General features: G+C 47.2%; 2 protein-coding genes across 3 annotated transcripts in view; both read right to left on the bottom strand.

Moving 5' to 3' along the window:
• Positions 1-15,800, bottom strand: part of smurf2 (SMAD specific E3 ubiquitin protein ligase 2) — a 43,837-nt gene extending 28,037 nt beyond the window's left edge. For both annotated transcript variants that reach the window (XM_076083779.1, XM_076083787.1), the window contains exons 1-2: positions 15,570-15,800; positions 15,256-15,356 (exon numbers count right to left, since the gene is read on the bottom strand). In XM_076083779.1, the coding sequence (XP_075939894.1) occupies positions 15,256-15,307 (52 nt within the window). In that variant the 5' untranslated portion in view covers positions 15,308-15,356; positions 15,570-15,800. The remainder of the gene's footprint in view (positions 1-15,255; positions 15,357-15,569) is intronic.
• Positions 15,801-16,469: 669 nt separating this feature from the next.
• Positions 16,470-20,520, bottom strand: kpna2 (karyopherin alpha 2 (RAG cohort 1, importin alpha 1)). The gene is made up of 10 exons (XM_076083821.1): positions 19,452-20,520; positions 19,223-19,363; positions 18,687-18,775; positions 18,332-18,600; positions 18,129-18,223; positions 17,747-18,010; positions 17,413-17,646; positions 17,087-17,269; positions 16,812-16,961; positions 16,470-16,714 (listed from the first exon to the last, which is right to left on the bottom strand). The coding sequence occupies exons 1-10, from the start codon at positions 19,506-19,508 to the stop codon at positions 16,625-16,627; spliced, it is 1,572 nt and encodes a 523-aa protein (XP_075939936.1). The 5' UTR covers positions 19,509-20,520; the 3' UTR covers positions 16,470-16,624.
• Positions 20,521-20,648: the final 128 nt, after the last annotated feature.

Genomic DNA, 20,648 nt, shown 5'->3' with positions numbered 1-20,648 from the left:
TCACAGGCGTCTAGTCCAGCTCCAGCTCCAGCTCCAGGGCCGGATGTACAGACATGATGAGAAGTCAATTCATACACTGCAAGAACGACAAGTGGTATCTATATCTGATGATTGATTAATCATTCGTCGTTTTTTGACACTTTGCTGCTTTCCTTTGTTTTGTGTGAGAGTAGAGGGAATCTCTTCGCCAAACAAGCAATATGAACATCAGTTAGTGATTGTTAGACGCATTATTTCACCAAACGAGTGATTGAAGACCACAGAATGATGAAAACAGCCGTCCCCTCATGTGCAGGTGAGAGTGCTCAGAATTTACATTGCTAAAACAAATACACAAATCACCAGTTTCAGCCGCGTGGAACACGCCCACGTCTACGTGGTGTTTACAGATGCACATGGGAAAAAATACACACACACACACAAAATTGTGGGTTTAATGAGAAGAACACCAGTAAGAAAGACAGAAGGAGGAGCAAAACAGCAGAAGAGTAAATTGAATGCATACCCTGCTTGGTGGATTGGGGGGGGGGGGCAGAACATGCTCGACAGATGAGGAAGAATTTCTTCCCGCAAACATCCCTGGGAATGTGTTACGTCCCAGTGAAACCCACCTCGTTTCTAAACATCTGGAATGCATCGCTTTCTGTCAGGCTCTTCCTGAACACAGACGAGCATGCGCGTGTACACACACACACGCACAAACACGCACACACGCATGCACAGCCCTCCCGAGACAACTCGTTCTCCAACTCCACTGATCTAATTCATTATCGCGAGGCACGGATGAATATGTGTGCACGTACATGCACACGCGAGCTTTGAGGAGGTGAATGAGGTGCCGTGAAGGTAACAGCAGGTGACAGTTGTCTTTGTGTTTCCACGATGCGTCTGCCCACACGCCACAGACAACATGTGCGTAATTTACTCCCCCAAAAAGGAGCTTGACAGGGATTTGATGGTGTCTCCAGAGGGGAAAAAAAAACCATTGAGCACTATGTTCCCTCGTCTAGAAGTCACAATGCAATAAATCCACAGGAGGTGAAGAGAAAGCGCAGTGAACCAAAGGGAAATATAACTCTATTGCAAGGTAAGGCCGTGGCAACAAACCGCTGCATTCAAGGTCCAGACGGGGAACAAAGAGGCAAAGACGAAATGAGACCGTGGGTAAAAACACGACGGCCAGCTCAGCTTAAAGAGACTATAAGGCAGAGCAAAGAAACCTACGAACCCTCCTGCGAGAGCCTCAGCTCGCCACACAACAGGAAGGGCAACACTACAATTAGACCTGTATAAGCTTCCTATGAAAACATGCAAGGGGCCGGATTACTGCTGAAAACAGAACATGGGGAGAAAACCGCTGGAATGGTTCGCGCAGCGGAGACAATGGTGGCGAGGAAGCCAATTAGGAGTCTGAGGCTGCGGAGGGCCGGCAATCAGGACGCAGCGCAATCCAACCGTCACAATACAGCTGTCATTACACACCGAGCAAAACACAGTCATTATGAAATGTTAGGATGATATACATAGACCTGAGTTGACCTTTTATTTGAAAGACGAGTATAACAGTTTTTTTCCGCAAAGAGTGAGATTTTACGCGCTTTTGTAGGCAAACCGCAGGCGTACCCTTCTAAAGGACAGACAAACGTGTGTCATTATACACGCACACAAAAACACAGAGCGGCATGAAAGCAACTCTGCCAGAGTGAAAGGTCCCGCTCTCACCGCAGCTATGTGGGCCTCCTGAGACAGCATTATGCAGCAGTCCGCCTGTCAGGAATAGCAGTTTGCTCTGGGAGGACACATTGTCCACTACGTCTGGACGACACTCCAAGGATACAAGCTGGCTTTCTAAAAAGAAAAAGTGCTTTTTAAAATGTTTTAGTAGAGGTCTGTCTACTCTTTTTACTGTGGAGCGTTCACTTACAAGAGGACATGTGGACCTACCAGTCCTCACATCCACAAACGGGGACAAATGGGATCAAAAACTGAGCTGAGCCGACTGAACTAAAAGGCAAAGGTCTCTGAGGTAGAGCGACTGATGCTGCGGTTTGTCGAGGACTCAAAGCATCCTCAGATCTCCGACATGAAGGGCGGGCTGGGTGTTTGGGACCCCTTGGTTGGAGCCGATCGTCACTCCGCTGTGAAAAGATCATGTTTGACTGAGCTTCTCTGCTTCCTCCTCTCCGACAATCCTCTTTGCCCTCTTCGTCTGCATAGATCTGAATACCTAACGCACCTCCAGCTTGTAAAAGTCTCTAATGATGTTGTTTTACCTCTAACAGCGATGCTCTGAATCGAGAAAAGCCGATTCTGAAATGAAATAAATTAAACGGAGAGGGGAGTAGCGAAGGGGGATCTGAATGTAGGGCAAAGCAGGCAGGAGAGCGGAACGTGTAAGGAGGGAAACAATGAAAGAAGAAGCGTAGTTTTTTTATCTGAGGGTGAAAATACTGTATTTGAAGCTAAAGGATGAGTTAGCACGGCCTACAGATAACAGTCATCAGAAGCTAAATGACCCGACAGACATTAAAGTCCATTACATTTAGTTTCTTTACGCAACAGCTTTACAGAATGACGTTAATAGAAATGGTTGGGCCTCTTTGCCCGCCAGCACACAGAAGTGCCCCAAAATTGATGCTGTTATGGGGGAAAAAAAAGGGGGTCGTGATGACAGAAGCCGTCCCCGCGAAAAAGGAAGTGGGCGAGCGTGCACCTACAGGGCAGCGTCGTAAATCTGTTGTTTTATTGGTCGCCGTGGACCGCCTTTCCCACACCGACAAATATAATTACGTTCCCTCACTCTCTCTCCGTACCTTAAAAAGGAAGAGAGAAACATACGTCAGCACACACACACACACACACACACACACACGGCACCTAAGATGAAACAAATGATGGGGAAACTAAACGTTAAACAGCTCCTTTCAGACGCCAGCTGGAATCACATCGTGGCCGTTCCATGGCTACACCGTACACAGCGCTGTTCTCAGGGAGCGGCGATCAAATAACGTAGCGGGTTGCCAGAGTTAATACGAGGTGAGGGGTTAGACGGGGCACGTTCAGAGCTCGAGTCGGAGCTGCAGAGCTAGCCCCGACCTTTACGAAAAAGACACGTGAGGGACGAGACTCGTCACAATGTGACAATATGCATCACAAATAACATGTTTTAGTCAAGTGCTCAGATTCATTTATTTTCTGCCAATAAACGAATTGATCATCGTAATCGCAGCTCGAACAGAGTTCATTTTATATTAGCTGGAACTATATTTTCATTTGGGTGATTAAATTGTCCTTAAACTGTACACTTTCAAATGAGTATACATTGTATGCATGTAGTAGACATTGGTTTATCTATCAGTGAGTTGAGCAGACACACTGTAATAACTGTGAGATGATCTGCATCACTACACTCCTGGCGGGCTTCAAACTTCCTCCTCCTCGGTCACAAGAACCACACAGACACACAGATTCCGGAAAAACAGAAGCACGTAGCCCCCCCGCGCATCACCTCCGCCCATCTAAAAGCCTCCGTCGCCATAGCGACGGCAAGTATCGAGGCGAAGCTGAGAGAAGGGTCTCTCTGTGTCGCCGGTGTTTCTCATTCCGGTCGCACCGCAGCGCTGAGACGGGCATGGACATTTAAAAAAGAGACAATAAACAAAGACGGCAGCATTACAGGCCTCCTCTTACAGACATATTTTAGACCAGGATGGACTTTTGCATAATACGCTTCACTCCTCCATATTGCAGCTGTACTGAAAGTCCATCTTTCCAAACAACACTTCTGAGCAGGAACATGAATCACATAGTATTTAGTCTATCTAATAAATTATCTAAACCTTTAAGGCTGAAGGCCCACTTCTCTTTCAGTGAGTATCGTAGGTTTACTCAGACCACAGAAGAAGGGGACGGTAGACTATTTAAGACACAAACACACAGACACACACTCAAATACGCAGCAGCTCACGCTCAACCACCGGATGAAACAAATACTTGGCAAATGTGTCAGTGACACAGTGGAAATATAACCTGGCGGCTCACATGAGGAGCAGGGGTGTCGTGTGTGTGTGTGTGTGTGTGTGTGTGGTGGTTGCTCGGCTGACTGCAGCTTATTAGTCACATAATGGCTTTCCACGTTACTGCCCAAACTGGTCTGCTTCCCCCCCGAGGACAGCAGGGAAAGCTAAACGAACACCGCACACGACTGATTATCAGATCGGGTTTTTTTGATCATCACCTTCCTTTGCCGACCGTGTCTCTCAATAATAAATCAATCCTTCCGATTGGCGAACAGCAGCTCTGTGCAGGCAGAGACTGAGACACTTTGGGGTGAAGTTAAAGCTCCACCTGTAGGGGAGGTGGGGGGGCGGCCCGGTTTCTCACAGTCTGCCACACAAAGAGCCCCACTGTGCAGGCAGAATCAATGAAGTCCGCCCAGACGCAAGCCAAACACCTGGGGAGGGAGAGGTCACGTGACGTCTAGGGGAGGGAGGGGAGGGGGCGTCGCCATGGTAGCAATTGCTGGTTGAGACAAGATGGAACGGGGGGGGCGGGGGCATCTACTTTCCTCTGCTGTGAACCGACGTGTAAGGCCACACACGCACGAGCATGGGAACAGAAAAGAGCGCCGTGGGGGAGTCGAGGGTTTGTAGCCTGTTGGAGGAAACGGGGGGGTGGGAACAGAGACAAGTCATATTCCACCATCATCATCCAAAGTCAAATCTGTCTGGAAACACGGCCTAATGAGAGCGAAGAGGTGGGGGGGGGCCTTTCAAAATATCAGCCGATCTTCTCGTTACGTGGAATCACAGCTGCGTGTGAACCTAAACAAATCTCTTCAGCCCCGCTAGCTCACGTTGACCCCGTTCTGAACCTCCCTTCCTGTCCACCTGGTTCCTCCAGTCTAGTGCGCTGACCCGACCCGCCAGACAGTCTGACACATCTTCAGGGAACAGTCGCCCCCCCCCACACACTCTTCCAGACCCCCAACCTTTCCTCCGCCTGTCTGCCCTGTTCGTCTGTCTGCCCTGTTTTGACTCCGGGGGCCGTGCACTCTCATGCGCAGCATTGTTCTTCTCTAAACAAAAGGCTTCCTCCTCTTCCTCCTCCTCCTCCTCCTCCTCCTCCTCCTCCCCGACCTTCGTGAGACTTAAAACCTGAAAGGGAGAAAAACAGAGATTTTGACCGACAAGTGCTGATAGTTGTGCCGGTGAACCTGTTCTCTAACCGTCTCCTGCTAATCTCTGAGGCGTCTCCTAGATCAATCTCCTGTGAAAGTAGGTCGGCTGATGTCTGGTCTTGAACGCTGCCTCTTGCAGGCTCCCGTCTCCGGTGCTGCATCAGAGGGAGGCTGATATTAGCTGGGTGCTGGAGCTTCGCTGCATGGCAAACCTTCCTTAGCCCCACAAGCTCTGCCCCAATGTTCATTTGAAAGTAGCAGGGAGCAGGGGCTTTAAAAGACAATAATAAATAAATACCATCTCCTACAGGAACTACATGCAGTCCCTGGTTCTCTGGTCAAATGGCAGGTTTAGTTCCTCAAAGGGCCGTAGTCCCCTGAGAAACACTATGGTCCAATTGATTTAGTATCTACTTCCACCTCCAGGGATGATGTAAGCAAGTGGAAGAGCAGCAAAAACCCTCGTTATCTCTCAAAAGCTGAGAGACAAACTACCGTTCTGTTGGTCGTCACGCTTTCTTGTGGAGCATAAATGCTACAACCGCATATTGTTGTGTTGCAGCATGACAATAAATGATGCTTGAATTTAAGGCTTTACGGGCAGGTCCAGTGCGTAACCACACCACCCATTCACATTCAGCGCCGCCCTATTCATGAGGAAAGTTACTTTTTAAAGACCCGGCGACACCACTTAGCTGCAGTCAGGCAGAATGGAGCGAGGAAGCAGGTTAGAATGTCAGCAGAGTCCAACTCTACACGGGCCGCAGGATGACTGTGGGAATGCGGTTCAGGCAAATTGACTTGTAGACACTGAGAAGTATCCCGTCTCCGGCAGGCTTTTATACCTCGGCAAATTGACTTATGTAATGTGAAAATCTGATAAGATTCCTCCTGGTCACATAATACAGATATTAGACTCATTGGTGGCAGACGGATCATGGAACTGCAGAGTGCCAGGAAAATCTTCTAACCCTCTAAACGGACACGCAATTTCCAGGATTTGTAAAACTAGAAAGGAAAGAAAGAGTAACGAAATCTCCTTGTGCATCATTTTTATAGCGAGAGGAAAACAGAAAAGGAACACTTCAAAAAGCAGAGGGGGGGGGGGGGGGGGGGGGGGGGTATATAGCTTGATCCCTGCTTTCCACGTAAAAAAAAAGACATTCAAAGACATGCTCCACCTCCTTCCCACACGTGCCCCGAGCGAGAGGAAGAACGATCTGAGTGGAGAGGAAAGCAGCAGCCAAACGTATTAAGAAGCTCACTGTCCCTGTGACGTGCATTAAAGGGCGCAAAGCAAACACAGACAATTCCCAGGACTCCTCTTACACACTTGAGTAAAAGGAGGTCTGGGGACATCTGTTGCACCGACTCACCGTGACCCAAGAAGAAAAAAAGGAGCGGATTTAAAGGAAAAAAGAAGACAGAAGACATGTATATCCCCCATAGCCTCTCTGCAAGAAAAGGACAGAAGGGCCATGACTAAGAGAAGCCATAAATCATAATCCATCACCGGCACCTGCTGGAGAAGTGACGAGAGATCCCGTAGACCTGCGAGAACCACGACGTCAGAGAACGACTCGGCGTCAAAGCCCGCCGATTATCAGACGTTGATAACATCCGGGCAAGCGGCCAAGACCTGTCCGGGAACTTGGTTTTGTTTTGGGTTCGTTTCCCATGATGCACAGCGCTGGCAGCTGTAACCAATGGAGGTATTTAACAGTCAAGATTTAATGCTGCCAAGCGATAGATGACAAGAGACGGAACGGGGACAAACAGTGATTGGACAGACAGCCAGGGGATGATCGAGTATAATCTGACGGAAACGTGATGAGAGCGATTAATCGATAAGTTGAACGACAGTTATTTTGATTATCGACGAATTGATAAATGAGCTCAGAGACGGGATTTTATTGGCGATGGAGGTCACGGAGAACCACTTCTGACCTCAGTAAACTGATGACAAAAAATAATGCTCAAAGGTTCAAAGTCACATGACTATTGAGGAAGTAAAACTATGGTACATTGCCGTCATTTTCAGTTTTGGTCAGTGAAATAGAGATGCTGCTGATGATGCATTACAATGCAGATTTTATCTTGTATTGTTTGTTTGTTTTTTTCTAAAAAAGTCACCTCGGGCTCTGGCAAAATAGCTCATTTTCGATTTTGCAATTCGGAAATTTTATGAACAAAACGATAGATCAAGAAAATAATCAGCAGCCTAATCTATAATGGAAATAATAAAAAACTTTCAAGACTTTTAAGCCTGATAAAAACATGCCCGTTACTGGTCACAGCACACTCACAGCCTGCAGGAAACACCTGTCGTTCAACCCAGATTGCTTTCTAACTAAACCACTCTTTCGCTAAAGATACAAAGATGGCGACGAAGGTGAAGTGAGGAGTTTATCTCCCTCTGTTTGACTACACGGGGGAAACTCACCACGCACATTCACACGTGAAAGGAAAGAGGCTGGCAACACTGTCGGCGCGAGAACATTTCATCAGTCTCGCGTCACCTTTTTCCCTCCGTGATACAGTCCACAGTAATTGCATAATAGAGGAGTCCACCCCGACTATTTTGGGCTCTAAATAGTGGGAAACCATGCCACAATGGCAATTTTTAGTGGCATTCCTGTTCCCCCTGCATAGTGCCTCACCCTCTCTTTCCACTCCGTGCGCTACAACGTTCCTAGCGGAGAGTCAGCCAGGCGAGTAAAGTCTTCCACAGCACCTCCCAGCCACTGCAGCTAAGTGAGAAGTCGTCACGGAGAGCGAATCGGAGCGCGGCCTTCGGCTTCTGCAAGCTTGCACTGCCGTTGGCCCGGGACCAGAGCCGGTTTTTCGGTGTGCTGCTCGGCTCCCCGAGCCTCTTGGCTCCTTTGCCCTCTCTGATGTAATGGAGGAGAGCAGAGGCCTTGGACCGAGCAGCAGCAGCGGAGAGGTTGGGATGGTACCAACCGGTTTAACAGAAGTCCAGGACCACCACACCGCCGTGTTAAATGCCAGAAATCTCGCTTTGCTTCGCCACTTTTTTTTGTCGCAGTTAGTTTCCTTATAACTTTCTGCTGATTTTCTTTTTTAATGAAATCGTTAACTCCATCCATCACAACTGCAAAGACATCTCTAAATGTCTGAAGTTCCACCAAATATCCAAAAATATATCTAAAAGAAAAGCGGCAAATCGCCCCATGAGCGGAGAAAGTTTGGCATCTTTTCTTCACTTTTGTTGCTTGAAAAACTACGAACTGATTACCGAAGTAGTGACCATACCATGAACCGGCTTCCACCATGTGCTGCAGCTCATGTTTAAACTACATGACAACGCGTCTAGAGGACACGCGTCATCATGTCTGACCCAAATTTAGCTGAGCTTCGATGAAATCATCTCTCAGAGCTCGGCTTGTCAGAGGAAGGCACATTGTGTCGAGGTTATTTTTAACATAGGGGGTTCAAACAAATGCCATCAAACCTGTGGAATCTCTAAGACTGAGTAAAAACAAAAAGAGTGTTGATGTGTTGATGTGAGGAGAATGCTACATGTGACCGTCACAAGCCTGAGCTTTGTTTCTTAATTCATCCAAAGCCCAAACAATCAGGCGTGGGAAACCAAGGCAACGTCAAAATTCATCATCACTTCATCACTGATCTTAAGCTCTGGACAGTTGATTAGCACATGAAGTGGTGCGCCTATAATAAATATGAGGTCAACACGACAGTCTGCCTGAGAGCTCAATCAGCAGGCGCTTGGCCCTCACACTTCTGGATTTGAAGGTTAGTTTCCTAATGAATATCCTGCTAACAGAGGACAGGGACTACCCATGGGCCTCCGAACATATTTGGGATTCTTTGGTCCAAGAGGCGTGTAGCCCGATGTTTGCAGTCAGACTTTCTTTTTTTTCACTACGCAGGAATCCTGTGGTGTATTTGTCCAACTTTGGCAGAGGTGCCATTTGAAACGTGATCCGGTGTGAATATAAACATCTCTCCTCTGATCCCGTCTCCTCAGAGGACCGAAGGGGCTCAAACGTCAGGCCGAGGCACGGACGGACGCCTTCGGTCAGCTGTTGGCGTCTTGCGGCTTTCGCACCAGCCGGAAAACACTGGAAACTTGGAAACTCCGTTTCTGGGAGGAAATGAACCGACGGTCGCATGCGTGGATATTTGTCAGAGCTAATGAGAGCGAACTTGCTGAGTGATCTCACCTGGGCACGCCGCTGAGCGACGATAATAATCACAGACGTCCCGACAAACAAACGCAGCGGGGGAACGGGCCTAATGCCAGAGCTTGAATCGCAGATCAAACGTGGGAATGGGACAGGAGAGGCCTCTCCATGCGGACTGCTCCACCTGAACCCTCCAGAGGAGTAACACTGACCGGTATAATGATAGAAGAAAATGGCTCTGTTGTACCAGCGCACACGGGTGTGATGGTGGACCACCACACGTTTCTGAAGAGATGTTCCGAGGCGGGTAATGAATGTGCGTGGGGGTTGCGCTGCTGTCACGCCTGCCATTACTGAGCAGCCAAAACCTGCAACCTGCCCGTAAACAGTAGCTCTACTGCTCAATGCGTTTCTGTCAGTTTAGCTGACCTTCCAACCGGACGTTGTGGAGTCTGTGGACCCTGGAACAGATGGTAAAGCTCTGGGTAGTCCTGCACTAAATATGATTCACTTTTCCTTATATATAAATTTACTGTCGACTGATTTTTGACACCTGCCAGCATGTACTTGGTTCTCGTCACATGACATGCGGTGTGCGCTGCCGCGTTCAAATAGTTGAACCTTTCTTTAAATCTCGGAGCACAGCCAGCGCCCCCTGAAAAATAGCCGATTTGGAACGCTCTCACTTTTGAGCGTGCCTTCCGCACGTCTACATTGACACCAACGCGCAAAAAAACAACAACATTTTAATAGCCCTTAAACTCCACTCCCCCAAATTGTTTTCATGTACAGACTCATGTGACATCATTTGAGGATATTGAGCAGACTTTGTGCAACTCCCTCTGGAGTCACGGAAAGCTGTATAGAACTGTTTCACATGTGCGTTGTTACAATATCACACAGTGCATGTTTTCTTCATATTATGCAATCCAGACCGACTTTAAATGCCCTTCGTTTTCTGCAGACTAACAGGGTTCTAGCCTGACATTGGATACGCATGCAGCCGCCTCTGATAAAAACAAAAGTTTCTAACTTCAAAGGGAGCACTAGTTTGGGAAATAGGCAAGAAATAAGAGGAGCAGCATGGAGAACCTCCGGGCAGGAGTGATAGGATAACATCCTGCGGACCAGAAGAAGCTCCCCTCCCTCACACTCACTGCTAATCCAGTTTTGACCCATTAACCACCACAGGCAGGTTAACTGAGCCGGCCTTTGAAGAAGGTCTTTCCCAAACCACCCAGCAGGATTAGCACTTCTCCGAGGCCAACGACTCACCGTCTGCACTCTTCTCCCTCTGACAGAGCGACTGGAGGCCAGTGTAAACATGCAGGACGGCACAGTGTATGGATCCCACGCTGAGATGTAAAGTCTCATGACTCATCCTGGCTGAATACGCCATACTAATTGAAATTCTTTAGGGACTGTTATTAACCGTGGCTTCCAGCGTACCGACTACAAAAATGCAGATAAAGAGAGAAGTTCAGCTGCACTGTCGGAGCACCAGGAGGGTGGAAACAACGGGACAAAGGTTGGAATTTGTACGTCACAGCATTTATTGATAATGAGTGGAAATACAACGCATTGTTATACAGTAAATGAAACCACCAAACAGTATGAAAATAAATAAAATGAGCTCTATTGCAGCCACCTACAACATTAAAATGCCTCTCACGTGTTACTGCAACGATAATACTAATAAACATATAAACAACAGTAAACAGAGAGCACGGCAGGCCATTCTCTCTGCTCTCTCAGGCTCCGAATGAAACAGGATGTGTGGACAGGGGAAAATATTATCTGTTGTTAATGTTACAAAGCAGCCACTCTGAAGCCTCGATGCTCTGCTCGGCAGGAGGAAGAGACGATCTCCCCAAAACCACACAGGCCGCCCACAAAGCAAACCCCTCGGCCCGCTGTTATAATACAGTGCCGGGACAGTGCTGTAAGCACACGGGACACCCAACGTCCTGCTGAGTAACAGCATTTCTTCACTTTATTATTACAGGGGAACCTCAAAAGGGGGGTTCTGGGCTGTTCTGCTCCCCACCTGTCAGGGGTGACGTTTGGACAAGTGTTGGGGTCTAGGGAGCACTTCCTCTCTGAGAAGCTTCTTTCTCTCTCTCTCTCTCTCTCTCTCTCTCCCCCCGGCTACATCTGGTCTCCTCGGGGGCCGTTGCTGGCGGCGGTTGAGGGCAGCAACCGCAGAAGGCTTTGTCCTCATTGAAGAGCAGCTGAAGCAACAGGAAAGCCGAGCCCAGTCGGTCAATTAATTGATGGAACAATTTAAAATTACGAGGAGGCTCTCGGCAGGGGGGGGGGGGGGGGGGGGGGGGGGTTGGGGGAATGTTTACAAATGATGTGCGATGATTGCTCGTTACGTTCGCCCTTTGACTCCTCCACTCCACGGGTTCTTCTCTGGTCCTTTGCCGTCGTTGTATTTGTTTTCTTTCACGTCTTGTTGAAACGTTTGCTCAGAGTGCACGTCCACGATGAGCCAGTAGAGCCAACAGTTCCCCACGTGCAGCTAATCACCGTGTATTTACCATGTATCCTGTCTGAACACCCAGATGAAACCCAAATCGCTTCCATACAGCCACTCTGGTTGAAAAGGGCTCCGACTGACACCACATGAAGGGACTAAGAGCCGGCTCCGACCATATTAAAACGGTCTTGATCACCAGGCCCGGGTGCCTCCGCAGCCCCATCTGTACCCAGCTGTGGGGGGTTTCTTCTTCGATTACCCAACAGCCAAAGAACCCCCCCCCCCCTAATCTGTAGACTACAGTCAGGCCAAGCTGCATTGAAAAAGCGAGGACTCGCGCAAAAAAAAAAAAAGGAGAGACCTAAGCCTTTCACTCAAAGCCGCACAGAGGGCCAGTGTGAGACCCCGGGGCCTTTGTTGCATCTTCAAAATAAGTCTGCTTTATTCTCAGGCAGCATCTGTATCCATTCAACCGCCGGCCCTCTTACAAGGGGAAGGAACGGGGACAATTTGCAACTATTTAATCACAAATGAAAGCACTGACCCTCCTATTTGGAGGATCGGCTGCAGCGCGGCGAAATCCTGTTCATTTGCAACAGCGGCTGATTGACGGAAAAGACAGACAGCGACCCACACAGAGAGTGCATCGGACAGGAAAAGAATCAGTGATGAAGCTCGGTTAGTGTGGGTGGGAGTGGAATACGCTTTGGACTTGTCTGCTGTGGACTGGTGGGGGGGGGGGGGCTTACAGTCGGAAAGAACAGGGGTGACTCAGAGAGGAAGAGGTGGGAATGCGAATGGGGAATTCGAGGGAATCCCACTGAGATAGCTCTCTTCGTTAGTCTGCAGCACGCCAAAGAATTCAGACGAGCAAACCATGTGCTGAACAGGTCACATGTAAGCTCTGAGCTGAGACACAAAGAGGGCCAATCAACGCCCAGAGTCTGAATCAGAGCAGAAAATCAATCAAACATCAAGGTCATTTATCAGTCCGTTGCACGTCTTTCTGGGCAGGAAGTGTATGCAAAAGGGGTAAAGACAGAACGTCGATGACTCTCTCCGATTCTTTTTAAGGAGTCTGATTTCACTTCTGTGTGACGGACAGCTTTGTGACTCACAGACGGATTGAAAAGGATGCGTTCACTTGTCTGCAATCACATTGGAGGGAACCAACTGTGACTTGGCATCCAGCTGCGCGGTTAAATTTACAGTTGCACGAAAAGGCGGTGCAAAATGACACCGGGAGCTATGTCTGCAAATTCACGAATGATTAGACAAAAAGCAACGAGCCGCGCCGCAATGATGCAACTCGTGGCCGGGCGGATCATGACGTGTCGCTCCATTAGCTGTGTTTGTGTGTCACGTAATTTAGGAGTGATCTGCTGTCAAGTATAATTGAAACATGTCCCCGCATTGTCAAGGGACAATTCTCACTCCGAGTGTTAGTTTTAGCAGCTCGCTCGCCATATTTTTCCAGTTTACTAGATGGCAAACATCTGCAACATCTGGTTCAAATGGATTGGGGGGGGGGGGGGGGGGAGAGGTGTAAGCAAGAAGAGACGCCTACAGCACAAACAGCTACGGGCCTGTTTAAATGTAGCGACTCATCATTCGCAACCTGCCAGGAAACAGATTCATCTGCAGCCGTGTGTCAAAAAATCTACCTGCCAACTTGCAGCTACGATGTCGCAATGACACTCTGTGGGCCCATTAGTCCCCACGCAGCAGTCTAATCAGCCTGGTATACACAGCTGGGCAGCGCTAAACAAAGACACACATAATGACAGTGTGTGTGTGTGTGTGTGGCGAAAGTCTCTCTGCTAAACGCGTGGACTTGGGCTTCGCCACCTTCCTACAGAGCTTCCTTTCCTGCGCTGCTCTCCAGCACAGAGCTGAGCATGTGGATGACATAGCACAACATTACGTCATTCTGAAAGACATATACGCCACTGCAAAGATATACAGACAGAGGATCGTGCAAAGGGAGTAATAATGTTATGCTTTAAGAGGGGTGATATTTAGTCTGGGGGGGGGGGGGGGGCGGCGGCGTTCCGTCTCACTCAAGAGAAGAGGTGGTTGGTGAGGTCCTGCTCTCGCTGTTTGTCACAGCGTGGACTCACATTCTCAGCATTCCACCAGGAGACCACGGAGGTCCGTCTCCAGCTGCAGTGACAAACTAACTAGATTTAAACATCAAAACTATGCATACATCCCCCCCCCCCATACTGCACATGCTCTTATATATGATGTATATATGATTTTAGGAATGCTGGGTAGCTATTTTTTATATACAATTCTTCTCATTTCTTATTGACCCGTGAATGACTTCTAACAACTATATAAAAGAAATGTAGCTGAAAGCTTGATGTACTTGGCCATCTTGCATCTCCAGCTCATTAAAACCCCTCCTGTCCTTCCCCACGTATTCCTATCAGAAACAGCACCAGCTCAAATATTTAATTTGGGCACTCCTGATGGGAGAGGCTGCCATGGAATTAGTTTCAGGTCAGACCCTGGACATTACATCAAAAAGTGCAGCTGTCGGCCTCTCCTCCCAGTCAAAACAGTGGGCTCTCATGTAAACCTTTTGGGCTGTTTTTGTTGAAAAGACATAAACCAAACAGCTGAGAGGGGGAGAAGAGAGGGTAACGCTGTAAAAGTATGAGCTCAGAGCAGAACGCTTTTTAAAAGGATGCAGTTACAACTCAATGGTGAGTTGTTATAAACACAATAACAATGAAAGGAGGCAGCTGTCTGTCTACCTGTAGGCAGCTATGGGACACTGCACTGTTCAGTTGCAGACTTGTGACCTGTGGAGCTGGCTGTCATCTCTTCCGAGGCTGGTCCTGCCATAAAGGCTCGATTATAGCTGTCTGGCAGGCTGTCTGGCTAAGCTAACGTCGGCTAGCCAACTTTAAGTGAGCCCGTCTGTCAGCACAACGGGGTGATAACGTTAGTTAGGCAGCTCTCTTCCATTGCAGATATATTTATCTATACATGTTATAGGTTAAGTTGACATGCGAGATGCGCTCCCACGTTTTGGTTCCATCAAAGCGACACAACCCCCTCAACGGCGGAGCAGCACAATATATTAGGCTCAATACTCCGGGACCCGTGTTATGGCTGGTGGTGGTTACTGGCGACAGTCACAGGGCTAAGACTATTTCCAAGAACAATAATATCCACATTTAGCCGCATCTACTGGTCCACTCGGTCTATTTCCCAATATTAGCTAACACGGGGAAGACAACTCATATTTAAAATCCACTGTAGCGGTTTACAAAATCGTGTAAATCACGGGAGAAAGAACCGGCGGCAAGCCAACTCCATGGCCCATGGGAGCTGTTCCCATCCAGCACATACACGGAGCCCCCCTAGCTTGTGTGTGGGGGAACATACTTGGGGGATTTAAAAGCGTTGCTAGCTACCTGTTAGTCGCAGCTTCACGGGGCCATTCCGCCGGACTCCTTGGTTAGACATCTCTTCTCGGTTCCAGCCTTCACTACTCGTAATAAAAACGTGTCGTTAACTGTAAAAAAAATAAAAACAAGGTTTATCAACCTCTCCGCCAGTTTTAGACAATAATGGAGTCAAGGCATTGTGGCCCGGATGTGAACTGAACTGCCATAGCGATCGCTCACAAATACGAAAAATTTGAAAAAATAAAATTAAAATAAATCGCGAGTGTAGCAGCGCTGCAGAGCGCATTTACTACAACCGGCTTCTCCCCGGTGAGACGTACAAACGAGCAACCGTGGCGACGCTGTAACGCGGGGTTCGTCTTCACATCCTCGGTCCTCCTCACCGCTCAACGAGAGTTGAACTGTTGAGCCCTCCGGTCTGGATCCCGCTTCAGGAGGCTGCCCGGTGACGACAACACCACTTTGTGAGGGGGGGGGGTGGGGGGCATTTCTCCAACATGTGGCACCTCACTGTAGTTCACACACTGGCCCCACTGTGTCCTCGAGCCGTCCAGAGTTTTTACTTTGATGGCTTCAGTAAACACAGCTACCTGTGTTTGACCGTTTAGGACTTTTTACAGGGGCGTAGACACAATCTACACATGTCTGGCCCCCTTCTACAGCCACAATTTAATACATGGCATCTATCACAAAAGCGAGGTGCCACCAGGAATATGCAATATAGTGTATGACATTTCCAAATGTAGCATGTTGCATTGCAGCCAAGTTGAGCCAGGTTTAAGGAATCGCTTGACATTAAATTAAAAAAAGTTACAGGGGTTTAAGTGCCAGACTATTGACAGAGTTGTAATTTCAGTGAATAAGTGTTTTTCCCCATAACATTTTTGTAGGACAAATCTGTTATTGCTGGAATGAAGCATGAAAGTACTCAGAGGTAAGAAGCTGAATTCATGTAAAGTGCCTCTACTTTTTGTTGGCAGTCACTGGAGTAAAAAGGTAAATTTGGTCAACGGAGGTAGAACTGAGTCAGGATGAGCAAGCACCACTGATGACATCACTCAGAAAGAAACATCATTTTTGAGTACACAAGTATCATAGATATGCTAATGACACTAATTACTGTAAATTTACTTCTGTTCCATTTTGAGAGTACACTCAGACTGAATCAACACAAAGTCAATGCATTTGACGGTAAGAAAATAAATGTCAAAACCCCAACACATGATCTGATAACTTTATTTACAATCATGTTTCTTCCGTATTAAAACAGTATGTACAATACATACAAAAGGAACTCCACAATGACATGAACAAAAGGACAAACAGTAGCAAAGAGGGAACAGTAAAGTTGAGAGTAGAGGTATTAGAACGTCATCTAGAAATTGAAAGTGCTCTGGTTTTCACTGATGTTGAATGTATAACCGTCATCGGTTGCTTCTGGGACCACACTCTGCACCACCTCCTCCTTTAAAGAATAATAAAAAAGAAATATTAAAACATTAATAGGCATAAAAAGTAAATTTGAAAATAATTCAGTTCAAACATCTTAAAAAGACACGTACCTCGTCAGAGAAGTATTTCTCAATGAGATTGAGGGATGCTTTGTAGATCATCTCATTCTCATGAGACTGCAGAGCCTCGATCTTGTCCAGTCCGCCCAATTCTTCCACCATTAGACTCAGCTTGTCTGACTCCCCAATTTTATCCCCGGCCTGGTAGGCGAACACACAGAAGCAGAAGCATTTAACAGCCATCTAGTCACCAGCAATGATAATTAATTGTACTTATCAGATCGGGCAAATAACGCACATCTGTATCCCTCCATGAAAACACTCACCATGAAGATATTGGTGATGGCATCCAAGATGACGAGGACAATTTTGCTGTCCTTGGAGGAGAGGAGATTCAGAAGAGGCTCGAGCACATTGGCTTGTACAAGGTAAACCACCTGCTCAACGGTGCCCCCACTGGTGAAGTTTGTAACGGCCCACACAGCCTCCTTCTGAGTTTTGTAGTCACCCTGCAGAGAACAGACAAGGGCAGGATGAGCCACAGACATGACATGAAAAGTTAAGAAGACTAGGAGTGAGTGTTTAAAAGCAGCTTATTTGTAAAGTTATATTTCTCTAATGAATGAAACAAATCCAACCGGGAAGAACAAACCTGCACAAGCGTATTGACCAGGTGTGGAACGATTCCCGAGTCGATGACCTCCTGGATTTGGGCGTCCTTCCCTGCTGTGATGTTGGACAGAGTCCAGGCTGCCTCCTTCTGAATGTTGGCCTTCTTGTGGCGCAGCAGCCGGGGGAACATGGTCAGGGCCCCGGCATTCAGCACCGCCTGGGTCTGCTCATCCGTGCCAGTCACGATGTTGCCGATGGCACGCAGTGCTGGGGTCTGAGAGGGGGAGGGGGACGGGGGGGTCATTCTACGGCCTGTCAGAACCTGAGGAGTTGCCTCATGGAGCCACACACACACACACACACTTTATACGTACAATGACGGGCAGCTCTTCAGCACCGAGCAGATTCACCAGGCGAGGAATTAAGCCGGTCTGGACCATCACCTCGATGCGGTCATTGGAGCCGTCGGTCAGATATGAAACGGCCCAACACGTGTCGGCCAACACCTCCCGGTCATCGTGGTGCAGCAGACGAACAAGAGCGGGTAGCATCTGTTGGACCGCCGTCATGGGGGGGGAGGGGTTCTTGTTGCGGCAGAGGTTAGACAGCGTCCATGTGACATTTCTCATGTAGCCGGTCTGCAAAGAAATCAGGTAGAGAAGGCATTGGTTTGACAAGAGGCAGCAATATGGTTGACTTAGAGCACCCCCTAGTGGGCGAAGAGGATAAATGTGATTATTAATAAAAATGACTTACACTGAATACAGACAGGTCAGGGACTGCCAGCAGACTGAGAAGAGGGGCCACAGCGCCATTTTTAATGACCCTGTCTCTAAGAGCAGAGCCATCACCTAAAAAACAATAACAAATATGTACGACTGTGCTTCCAACGACGCAGTGATGACAGTCCAGACAGAATAATAAAATAAAATAAAAGATAAATAAATTCTATCCGTTACCAGCAATGTTTCCAAGGGCCCACACCGCTTGCTCGCTGATATGCTGGTGGTGCGATGTGACCAGGCTGATGAAGGCCGGGATGCCGCCGCCCTCAACCACAGCAGCGGTCTGATCACACGTCCCAGAGGCAATGTTGGTCAGAGCCCAGGAGGCTTCGAACTGGATCGGCGGACAGTCGACCAACCCCAGGAAGGAGACGAACTTGGGGATCAGGCCGGCACCGATCATCTGGTTGATGGGGGGGTTCTTGTCACGAGACAGGAGCTTCCTGCAGTCGGGGCGGTACGGTAAAAGTAAGTCACCATGGAGGTAGTCGGTAGATATGATTGTGATATTTAATGAAGCGTCATTAACCTGGCAGCCTGTGTCGCCTGGAGCTGGGACTCGAGGTCGCTGCTGTTCACTCCTGAGAGAATCTCCTCAACCGTCCACTGTCTGGCAGACTGCCAAAGGTCACACAAGAGGAGTTATGATTAAAAAAAAAAATAATAATAAAAGTATACACAGAGGAGGTGGACAACATGAATTGCCGTACATTATATGCAAACAGATGCAATATTCCTGCTAGCTTTATGAATGTTTTGCTTTTTATTATTAAGACTGCCTGAAAGGAGTTTGTTTAACTGAAGTAACACAAGGGTGGGGTTTTTACACTGGCTCCTCCCATTTTGTCAAACTTTAATTTTGTACATTATCTATGTTAAGACAAAATATATCTAAATTCAGTAACATTAATCAACCCCCTCACACTATTATATTTGTAGCGACCGTATTTAATACGATTAAGTGTCTTGTGCAAAGTGTTCACCACCTTCATAGAAAATAAAAAACAATATTGAACAATAGAATAAACATTTTCCTAAATATCTGATTTTTAAAAACAGGCCTACCAGGCAGTTCTGAGTCCTTTCCTGAAGGGGAGAAGTGGCCTCGTCAGGAAACGCAGACACATTTCTCCTTTTGAACATCTGGTCATCTTTCTTCGCCTTGCGGAGCTCCACGTTCACCTCCACTCTCCTGCGTCGAAGCTCCTGAGTTCGTTTAAAGTAAAGTCACATTGTTAGGTTTTAAACTGCAACTCGCGGATATCTGATGCTAAACGTAACGTGTTGTACTCACATTAGCATCTTTGCCTTTGTTCTTGAACTTGTTCAGACGTTCCACGTTCTCAGACATGTTTTTTTCAACTGACGAGGAGGCGTAGTAGCAGTGAAAACTTGTGCTTTGTAGAGTTATTCCTGCGGACAGAGTATTTAAAAAAAAGAGTTAGCTGGTACAAAGTACTTCGAGCCACCTCGTGAGCAAGCAGCGCGACCAATGACAAACACGTCAAACTGAGCAGACCGTCGGTTTGACATTAAATTAGGCCAACTGACAGCTCGCTGAAGATGAATATACAATACGCGTCGTACAGAAAATCATAAAAACCTAATTATTCAAATATAAAACAATATTCCTTTAAATACAACTACATAAGCAGTTGACACGCGCTTTACCTGATCGTTGCGCAAAGGGTTGTGGTACGCGGAAAGTGCCGCAACAGACCTTTAAATTCCTGTAACAAAGCCATCTGATTGGTCCGTTCGAGCGAACGCATCCAGCCGCCTCCGTTCATTGGACCGTTTCAAAAAATCACACAGCACACAGGAAATGTCGTCACTCTACGGAACTATCGCGATATCTCCTTTGCGTTTGAACAATACTATGTTAAATCTGACTCTGGGTCGGTATTTTTGCCGTTTTTTCAGTCATAGACTGTATGTACGTGTGAGGGATGAGCTGTTCCTGGATCGGTGCATTCCGGTCCTGGTGTGACGAAGTCTTAAAAAACGCATCCAGTTTCAAATCCTCCATGTAACACATTCCTAAGTAAATGTAAAGAACACGTGTCTTTTTCATTCCCTTTTTGTCACATCTGAAATCGAATATTTGCAAATTAATGTATATTTCTCAAGACATGGTTTCATTTGTATCAGCCCAGCTAAACAGGACGGTTGTTACAGGAAATGGAAATATCATGCTCATAAATCAAGAACAATGTCCCACATTTCAGACGGTTTTCAATTAATATGCACTATCATATGCATTTCTTAATATGACAGACTTAAGAAAACATTATAAACTTATCTAATGATTTGTCAGTTCCATATTTTTCATTTTAATGAATTTATTCCGTTTTATTCTGTCCCTGCTTTATATATATATATATATTTTTTTTTTCTTGAGCTGCTCTGTAGGCCTATACACAAACTTGTCTTGTGCTGAAACATTTAAAAACTTTCATATAGATGTCAACACTTCCATATGTCACCGCCT

Source organism: Anarhichas minor, unplaced genomic scaffold (genome assembly GCF_050575085.1).
Source record: "Anarhichas minor isolate MPS153535 unplaced genomic scaffold, ASM5057508v1 ptg000007l, whole genome shotgun sequence".
NCBI classification, from domain to species: Eukaryota; Metazoa; Chordata; class Actinopteri; order Perciformes; family Anarhichadidae; genus Anarhichas; species Anarhichas minor.
The sequence above is the reverse complement of the archived record's forward strand: the minus strand, read 5'-3'. Positions and strand labels throughout refer to the sequence as shown.

Coding starts and splice junctions, on each gene's coding strand:
- kpna2 (XM_076083821.1), bottom strand. CDS start 19,508: ATGTCTGAGAACGTGGAACGTCTGAACAAGTTCAAGAACAAAGGCAAA. Junction 18,776..19,222: donor AAAGGACTCAGAACTGCCTG/GTAGGCCTGTTT, acceptor GACCTTTGGCAG/TCTGCCAGACAGTGGACGGT. Junction 16,962..17,086: donor CCATCACCAATATCTTCATG/GTGAGTGTTTTC, acceptor TTCGCCTACCAG/GCCGGGGATAAAATTGGGGA.